At 37.0% G+C, this 10,229-nt stretch overlaps 1 protein-coding gene across 1 annotated transcript; it reads right to left on the reverse strand.

Moving 5' to 3' along the window:
• Positions 1–3,728: 3,728 nt before the first annotated feature.
• Positions 3,729–7,641, reverse strand: LOC127494950 (prostaglandin G/H synthase 2). Its single transcript, XM_051861202.1, has 9 exons — positions 7,405–7,641; positions 7,156–7,272; positions 6,924–7,067; positions 6,530–6,834; positions 6,344–6,427; positions 5,781–6,027; positions 5,410–5,696; positions 4,926–5,073; positions 3,729–4,488 (listed from the first exon to the last, which is right to left on the reverse strand). Exons 1-9 carry the CDS (start codon positions 7,463–7,465, stop codon positions 4,076–4,078), a joined length of 1,806 nt encoding a protein of 601 aa, XP_051717162.1. The 5' UTR covers positions 7,466–7,641; the 3' UTR covers positions 3,729–4,075.
• Between the last annotated feature and the right edge of the window lie 2,588 nt (positions 7,642–10,229).

A 10,229-nucleotide genomic window follows, 5' to 3' on the forward strand; every position in this document is an offset into this window, starting at 1 on the left:
CATGCATACCCTCTATACCACCACACAAATCAAAGACAAGAACCAATAAACACAACACAAGGCTATATATATATTCAAGGGGCAAACAAAGGAAGCTAAACTAGAGACAGGTGAAACTAAACAGTAACTAAGGAAACCAACAAGGCTAAATGGAAAGGAAACAAGAAACACCATTTTTATAAAGTTTATATTTTTATAAAGTTTTTTTATAGAGTTTTTCCTTCTTCGTTAAAAAAAAAAAAAAAAAAAAAAAAAAAAACGCATCCACACAAGCACTGTATATATATATATATATATATATGTATATATATATATATATATATATATATATTTTTTTTTTTTTTTTTTTTTTTTTTTGGTAACATTTGGGTGATTGGGACACAACGTTTGGGTGACTGGGACAGCACATCTGTCCATTGATTTAGAGTAGTGTAAGCATATTTACTGTATTGCACATGTTAGTTCATACTTTGATATAATTTTATATGCAATATTTCCTTTTCTGTTCATCATCATTAAGAGTCCATGTTTATGTTTGTTCAACTTTATTTCTCAGTTTATAAATCCATCCACAAAAGAAGGCTTTAAGTCCAAAAGTCATTGAAAATATTTAAAAATTAGCCTACCTGCGTAGTATTGCATTCTGACGCCTCTGTTCTGCAGTATAATGGGAGAACTGTGAATGTTTCTGTATACATGTTAACTTATAAGCCCTGGTAGCGCAGTTATAAGCAGCAATATTTTGGCTACGTCCTCCATTGCACAGACTAGCCTCATCTAAACAAAGGGGATAACAGCGCGCGCTCCGATGTCACTGGCCAAAATCTCAGGTTTCACCGTCTACACGGCAACGCTGTAACCGGAATTTCTAAAAATCTTCACCCTGGCCGGAGTTTTCAAAAAAGTTCGGTTTCAGTTACCGGATGCTGCGTTTGCTTGTGGACGAACGGCCAAACCGCATAGAAAAAGCTGCGGTTTTGAAAATGCCGTGTTGGTGTGGACAGCAAACACGTGAACAAAAGACAATAATCTTGACAAAGATTTTTTAAAATGTTTCAAAATAAGACAAAACATACATTAAAATACTATCTCTTATTTAAATTCACCCCCTCAACTGTTTTTTTTTTTTTTTTTTTTTTAAAGAAAGTACAGTGTTAGTTTGATCTTAATATGAAATATATATATGTAGATGCTGAGAGAGTTAATCAACACTGTCTGAATTTGACCAGCATGTTTTTCACAACAGGACAAAAGACAGTCGTCTTCTCATTCAGTCTGGACTGAACATCAATTTAATGGAACAAACACACTGGAGACTAAGTGGCAACTTGCAGTTGTTCCCTTTCTTTCTTCTTTTCTATAAATAGGTATTATTTAGTGTATAAGGATGATTCAGCTAGTTAATTTAGATGTTACCACATTTCTGTCAGGGATGCTGGTTGCAGCACAAAGAAATATAGTAAGGATCTTGATGCAGCAGCTTCTTCTTCTTCTTCATTCAAACAAATTCAAAGCACCCGGAACCAGGAACAGAACAACCAAAATTACAATGACGAGGACAGACAAAAAACTGAAAGAAACACTACAAGATAATTAATCAGACAGCTGGGACAAATGAACTCAATGATGGTAACCATAGAAACAAAGGAGTGGTGGGAAACTGAACAAAGGAAATACAAACAGAAAGTCCAAACACAAACTGAAACGTGACAATTTTAGGTTAATATTTTTTCAGTGTAGTTGCTAAGCCAAGTCCTGAGCTATGTTCTGTCTGATAGAATCGAGGCTGGTCAGCGCTACACAATCCTTGGCCAATTTTTCTTTTCTAACCAGTCAGTTTCCAGCTCTTTTCTGCTTCTTATACAACACACGTGTAGTGAGCATGTGGGTTTCGTAACCTAAATTGCATCAGTGATTTGTAACCCCAGTTGACCCTTGTGAGTGATGTGCTTTATAAACACGAGCCTTTGAGACGTTTGCTCTTCCTTTCCCTTAGACTAAACATCCATCTCACTTTCAACTGTCACTTAGGTAATTTGGCTCACCACACCAATGAATGAGACATTTTTCACCAGGTTTTGTTTGGCATGTTGGTGCTTGTAGAGCCTTTCCTGAAAGTTCCCAGAAACACCCAAAGAATTGTCTCAGCACAATGGTAACCCAGTTTCTCTAATTAACATTTTATTCTTTTTAGTTTATTGTGGGCAGGCACACTTTCAGTGCAGTGCAATGAACTCTTTTGATATGTTTCGGCCTGAGCCTTTCCTTCTTTTCAAGCAATTTAAAAGTTCCACCCTTTCATTTCCCTAACTTCAAATTATCCCTCATGAATGAGAAGCCATGAAGAATATTTTTTAGTCAATATTCTATTATATTTAAGCTACCTTCAACTAACCACTTCCCTTTATCTACGTCTTAAACAGAAATCTTCCCTCCTCACAGAGAACCTGCGGTCTTCTGCATTTGAACTTTGCCTGTCGTCTGGAAAAAGTAAACTCTTATATCTATTTTTTTTTTTCTTCCAGTTAGCACATTTAAGGCACTAAACCACTTTCAGTTGCCATGGCAAAATTTTTCCTGCCCTACTACAAATGAGCACATTCCCGCACATCACCCTGTGCAGTTTGCTCTGTATTTTTCCAGCTTGATTGTTATGGGGCTTGACAGTGTATGTTGACTCAGGTCAATACGGTGGTGTTATTTTGTCTGGGTTCATTGCAGTCAGTATGCATCACATCATGCAAAGCCAGTTGGGAAGTTGGATCTGCTACCACTACTGGCTCATGAGATTCACTGATTCACTATTTTCTTTTCCCTATGCAGCCTCATTTTTGGCAGACATGCCGCTTTGCAAGTTCAGAGAGTTCAGCAATTTCCCTGTAATGTAAGAAAGGTTTTAGCTGTTACAGCAATTACAGGGCCAAGCACAGTGGATGAAACATAACTTTAGCACAATCCAATGAATCAGAGAACAGTAGAACAATTATTTTATGATAATCTGTACTATTCAGAATGCATATGCATCTAATAAAGTATCAAATATCCATCCAATAAATGTTGTACGGTGAACTTAAGATTGGACAAAATTTGTAGGAGATTTTTAAAAACTGTTCAAAAGTTTGGGTCAGTAAGATGTTTTTGGAAGCAGTCTTTCATGCTCACCACAGCTGCATTTATTTGATCAAAATGCAGATAACTGTGAAATATTATTACAATTAAAAATAACTCTTAATCTCAAAATGTAATTTATTCCTGTGAGGGCAAAGCTGAATTTTCAGCATCATTACCCCAGTCTTCAGTGTCACATGATTCTTTTGAAATCATTCTAATATGCTGATTTGCTGCTTAAGAAACATTTATTATTATTAATGTTGAAAACAATTGTACTGCTTAATATTTTTGTAGGCACCGTGATACATTTTTTTAGTATTCTTTCTATTCTGATGAATAGATGTTCAGAACAGCATTTATTTGAAATAGAAATCTTTTATAAAATTATGTCACTAAAAGTATAAAAATAGCCTATTCATTTCTTAAAAATGTATATTTTAGTTATATCCTAAACAAACCTCTGTGTTTTTGTATACTTTCTTTATATGCTTAATCTATGTCTTAAAAATCTTTAACATTTTTGATTGGCAGTGTATATATTTCTATGTATACGAGTAGATATAATACTTTAATTGTGTGAGTAAGAATAATTGCCATAAAAATGGACAGAAAACATATTAAAAAACAAAAAAGTTTTTATTCAAGAAATGCACATTACTGTCAACAGTAATGTGGATTGTGATTCATTTGGATGTCCAATTTTCAAAAACAGCATTTATCATTTGACACAAAAATCCACCCTAAATCCATACAAAAGCATCTGAGAACACCTCGTGATATTTTTTTTTTTAAGTATGTGTAAAAAAGGATTACAACGCATGTTGCAAGTCAATAACAATATGAAAAATCAGCAATAAATACATCATTGAAATAAATTATTAAAATAAATAAATACACAAATAAATAACAAATTAAAATATGACATCAAGTATCATGGTGAAAGCAATGAGACCTTCAAAATCTTTTAAAGCTCTGAACTCCGCTCGTTCAAGACAACTGTTGGATTAACATTATTTTGTGTGGAGTGCACTGAGCTTGAATTCATGTTTTCTAAACTTTGAACTTTCACATCAGGCACCTGAAAGGACACCATCGGACAGGGTCCATTGATATTCGAGCACACCAGCTTCTTCAGTGAGGCTGTGTTAACAATGTCAAATCCAACTTTCCCACCAAATGTGCTGGGCATCCAGTATTCAGGAGAACAAATAGCATTTCCCATGAGCCCTTTGAGAGAGTAGGGGGCTCCCATCTCCACCATAGTCTCCCCAAATACAGCATTGGGTCTGGGTTTCTCCACAAGAAGGCCAGGATACAGCTCAACAGCGTCTATGTGACCATACAGCTTCTTTAGTTCGTCTGCCAGCTCCTTGTCTCCTGTTTTACCATACAAAAAAAGTTACAGTTGAATAAGAGGTGTATTTTTCATAATATTCTCATTTCTAAATCTGTATAAAAAGAGTTCTTTGTAAATTTTTGCCATATTTTAGGCACTAAGAACGATAACTATATTAATGTACACACCAACAGATGATAACATTCTTTTTTTTAAGCGCACAGTTGCATAAGCGCTTTAAACTCAGGTGGATTCTGATTGGCTTTCAATGTTTTTATGGTTCATCAACTGGAAAAATTTGTTCTGTGAGTGATTCCAACAATATAGTTCTTCTGTGTCGTTATCATTGTAATTGTAGTGTAGACATCCATATTCTCATAGATTAGAATGATTATTAATACTTTTAAGTTATAATTATCATCTTTGGTGTGAATGGGCCTATAGGATTGACACCAGTGATGTTCACGGTTTGTCTTACCTGTCATCTCCTCAAAGGATGAGTAGGGCTTCATGTTGAAGCGTTTTCTGTAGGCATTGAAAGACTGGTAGCGCATCTGTCTGGAATGCTCCAGAGCATTAACAGCCACTCCCTGAACTGAAGCCGGCAGGTTACGTCCACCAGATACCTGTTCACACAAAAAAAATGAGAGAAATTAGCAAAAACAGTAAAGTTTAGTTAAAGATGGACAGACATTTATGCACACTCATGTCGTTTCAAACGTGTATGACTTTTTTCTTCTGTGGAACACATAAGATGATATTTTGAAGAACTTTTTTGTCCATACAATGAAAGTCAATGGGGTCCAAAAAGATCTCACCCACTTTCATTATATGAGGAAAAAAAACCTGAAACATTTTACAAAATATCTTCTTTTTGTGTTCCAGAGAAGAAAGCAAATTATACAGGTTTTCAACAACATAAGGCTTCTCTAAGAAGCTTTCTATCTACAAGTGAAACTCACCCTTCCAGCCATCTGTTTAGTGAAGGACTCCACCATGTTGCGGATGCCATGTTCGGTCACTATAGAGTTGTTAAACACAAACTGGTGGTAGCCGTAGACCTGATCCTGGATCTGAAAGTTGTCGGGCATCAGCGGGTGCCAGTGATACAGAGTGTTGAATTCGGCTGCAATGCGGTTCTGGTACTGGAAGCGTTGATTGAAGAGAAGCTCTGGGTCAAACTTGAGCTTGAAGTTGTAGCCACTCAGATGCTGAACATAGTCCTCGATCACGATTTTGATGGTCTCACCTGGGAGAAAAAAGCAGGAATATTTAATCCCTCTACAAAATTATGAAGATTAGTAATGTTTCAGATGATGCGACCTTGACTCACCAATCAGGATGAGACGAGTGGTTTGAAAGATTCTCTCATCGTCCCAGTCAGGATGCTCTTGCTTCATGATATCACATACACGGTTGTGTTCACGGAGCCAAATGGTAGCATACATCATCAAACCTGGAACCAGACCGAAGGCTTCATGGCCCACAGCAAATTTATGTTGCTCTGGGACATGAGGAGGATAGTGCATCTCCACCTGGACATCCTTCACCAGCGGAGGGTACACCTCACCATCCACAACCTAAGGGTTAAATACAGTTTTCATTAACTTTTACACATTATACCAACAATCAATACTTGTATACATACAATACTGTATGACTTTCTTTCTTCTGAGGAACATAAAATATTTTGAAGAATGTCTTGAAAAAAAGTCAGTGGAGTCCAATGTTTTTTGGTCCCTACTGACTTTCATTGTATGGACAAAAACGGTTCTTCAAAATGGCGTCTTTTGTGTTCCGCAGAAGAATGACAGTCATACAGGTTTGAAACAACATGAGGGTGAGTAAATGATGACAGAAATTTCCAGTGTCCATTTGTCTCATTATAGCACAAACCTGATACTTTAGCTTTCCATCTTTAAATTGACGAAGTTTGTGTTGTCTTTCCAGTGTCTCTCCATAAATGTGCCCCAAGTCCACCTAAAACATTAGAGAACATTTAGAAATTGCATTGTAGTTCCACTTTAGACACTTTAGATGGGATGTAAAATGGTTAATGACAGAGCTTTGAATGCCACTTACTCCATGACCCAGGGCTTTGGTGAAAGCTGGTCCTTTTTTAAAGTCAGACTTAAAGAACTGGTGAGTGAAATGCTGGGCGAAGAAAGCAAACATAAGACTGGATCTCTGTGGATCAGGAATGAACTGTTTCCTCAACAGCACTTTCTCCACCACCTGCTTTGCATTTGGGAGTTCAAGAGTAGGGCAGTTCTGAGGCAATGGGGCGAGTGTGCGGGTGTAATAGGACAGATTAGAATATGCTTCCCAGCTTTTGTAGTTATAATCTGCATTGTACGTCGGTGGACTGTCGACCAAATGGGACCTTGCTGTAAAACAAAAAAAAGGCAATAGTTTACTTTGTGTATTTTTTATTTACATTCAGTTTTACACTTAAAATTAACTTAATTCAACTTACATGTCAAGACGTATCTCATTATGCCATCTCTCAGGAAAGAAATGTTGTTGATAATGTCCCAGATCCATTTATAATGCGTTAAAACGTAATGTACTATGTTTGCCTGTGGTTTCAGAGTTGATCTGATACGCGTGAGAAGCTCAGCTGTGAGGCAAGAAAAAACAGTGTTGAGTGAACACATTTTCTCTATGTAAAATGTTTATCTGTAAAGACCATCCATAGCCAGACTTACGGGTAGTGCAGTTTTCACCATAATAACCTGTCCTGGTACAGTCACATTCATAAGCATCAGCGCCTTTGGATAAACACACACCCTGGTTTTGGCAAGGCTGTGCACAGCAAGGGTCGTCTGCAAGAAACAGTCATAAAGAAAAAAGTGATTATTTCCATGCATGATTATAGGTTATTGCATTTGGGTAGAACAATCAAACTGTGAAAGAAGCACTTTCAAGTCTTCTTTGCTATAGCTGAGCTGACTTACATCCTTCACCGGGAAAGATCCAAAAGCTTGAAAGTAGCACCAGGCAAACCAGTTTATTCATTCCAGAAGTTTTTATCTAGAATGTCCTACACCGAAGCAGAGACGCGTACTCTGGTAGCTCGTGGAATTCTGTGCGCCTTGATGCGATCCTGCGCCTTTTAACTGCTGTTGGGGAAGGAAGTACCTCTTGCGCAATGTCCAAGATAAGAAAAAAAAAAAAGTAAGGTAACGTCAAAAGCAGACCTCATTTTTCCACAAGTGGCACATTCAACAAGGATTTATATTTAGGAAGATGTCTTCATTTATTAAATAAAACTGAAATAAAATTGTAGTATTTATTTATATCTGTTGGTAAAAACCGTTGGAATATATAAACCTAATAAAACATCTTAACGGTTTTATAGCTATATTCAGATTTACAATGGGCTATATTAAGTAATATAGCCTATAATTATATAATTATTATTATAAAGGAAACAAGCTTATAAATCATACAGGATTAGGTTTTTTTTTTTTTTGTTTGTTTTTTTTGAAAATGTAAAAATGCAGAAGGTTTTCTGTGATGGGTAGGTTTAGGGGTATAGGACTAGTGTAAGGGGATAGACTACACAGTTTGTACAGTATAAAACCATTACGACTATGGAGAGTCCCCACAAAGATAGTAAACCAGCTGTGATGTGTGTGTGTGTGTGTGTGTGTGTGTGTGTGTGTGTACGTGTACATGTCTTTCCATCCCGGTGGGGACTTAAACTTGAATGTTCACATCCTCGTGTCACCGTGGGGACCTAAATTGTTTATAAACAAGCTTATAAATCATAGGCTACAGAAACTGTTTTGTTTTCTTTCTTTTTTTTCTTTGAAAATGTAAAAGTGCAGAAAGTTTGTACAGTATAAAAACCATTATATCTATGGAGAGTCCCCACAAGGACAGTGTAACAACCACTTGAAATGAGGGGGCAGAGAACAGTGCACCAGAATGACAGTTAACACTATTCTTTATTAATGTTTAAAACACACCACAACCTCATAAAATACATTACCCCCCTTTATCAGCTTGTAGAATCACACGTAGAGGGGCTTACGTCAGCGGGGAAGATACACTACTGTATTTCCCAGTTAAGTCACTCAGTGGAAAGAATCAGTCCATCGGGCTTAGCATAATCGTTCTGCTCAGGAACCAGAAGTTGTACCCCTAACTATCTGACACAATTACCCCCCACTAACTGGCTATGTTCACTGCCGGAGACACTAATTGTCCGTAGTACGGTGTACATTTTAGGATTTCCTCACACCTCAGTCATATAACGTAAAGGCGTCATGCCTCAGACTAAAATGCTTCAGTCATCGGCAGTGGCGTGCACAAGGGGCGGGGGGGGGCTTGAGCCCCTGCCCCTTTGAGCGCGAAAGTGAAAGTGCCCACAGTTTTTTGGTATTGCCTAACTTTCTATTGGACTTTTCTCCCATCATAATGCCGTCCTTCAGTTGTCTTTTTCTTTCTCCCTTTTTTAAATATTTACCTGTTACTATACCCAAATTGATGTAAGATGTGTGTGCGAGCCTTAATTAAATATTACACTGGTTAGGTTCTATACAGAAAAGAACATGCTGATTTTCACATTGGTCTGCAGATAAACAGCAACGGGCTGAATGAAAATGTAAAATGTGACTCCATCCAGATAGTGGTATTCTGTTTTTATTGTTATTTTTATTTTTTATGCATTCCATTTTTATTCTTATGTATTTGTTTCCTTTTTATGTAAAGCACTTTGATTTACCATTGTGTATGAAATGTGCTAAATAAATAAAATTGCCTTGCCTTGCCTAATCGACTCTCTGACAGTAGGTGGCGCTGGATCAGCAGAAAAGCATAAAGCCGTTTCCTTGGTAACCTCTGTACACAAAGCAGCTGTGCTTATAACAACGCAGTCAAATAGCTCGAAAGATTTTTTACCTCTCTTATAAAAATTAACCATGGTTTTACTACAAATAAAACAAAAAACATGGTTATTGTAGTATACCATGGTAACCACAAATTACCCTGGGTTTTGCTACACTATAGTTTATGGTATTTGTAGTAAAATTATTGTTATACAAATAGTAGTCTATCAATTCGACAAAAAAAAATTCATAGTTAAAATTTTAACCATGGTTAATTTTCGTATAGTGTTCACGATAGTTTGCAATGCAAGCTAGTTGCAATGTGTTATTTAGCTAACTTTTTATACATGCAAATAAAACAAGTGAATAATATTTACAAAATAATCTCAGTGGGATGTTTTATACAACTTAGTGTAACATTTAACTGCGTGCACGTGACGTCACATTGAGGCGGGGCCTTTTAGTCTGAGGCGCGTTGCCATTTTGTCCGATGACTGAAGCCTTAGTCTGAGGCATGACGCCTTTTCGTTGTATGACTGAGGTGTGAGGAAGTCCTAAAATGTACACCGTACTACGGTCCCCACCAGTGAGAACTCCCGCACACAAAAACTCCCTGAGCAGTAATCAAACATTCTTTAAATAGCCTAATCATCTTCACACGCATCACCTGTACACATTAATTATATTAGGAGCACCTACTCACATTGACAGGGGACGTGTACGTTAAACATTCAAATAATTTCCTTCTATTCATCACAATAGTAAACCAGACGTGTGTGTGTGTGTGTGTCAAGGCAAAGATGTAGACAATACGGGCATCCCAGTGATAATACGGGCAATCGGGCATCCAATTCCAGCTCATGAGCGCCATCTATAGGGCAAATGTCGCTATTACATTCATTCGTAATCTTGCATAGATTTTGCATTATTTTTATAATTGAATTATT

Source organism: Ctenopharyngodon idella, chromosome 15 (genome assembly GCF_019924925.1).
Source record: "Ctenopharyngodon idella isolate HZGC_01 chromosome 15, HZGC01, whole genome shotgun sequence".
Lineage (NCBI taxonomy): Eukaryota > Metazoa > Chordata > Actinopteri > Cypriniformes > Xenocyprididae > Ctenopharyngodon > Ctenopharyngodon idella.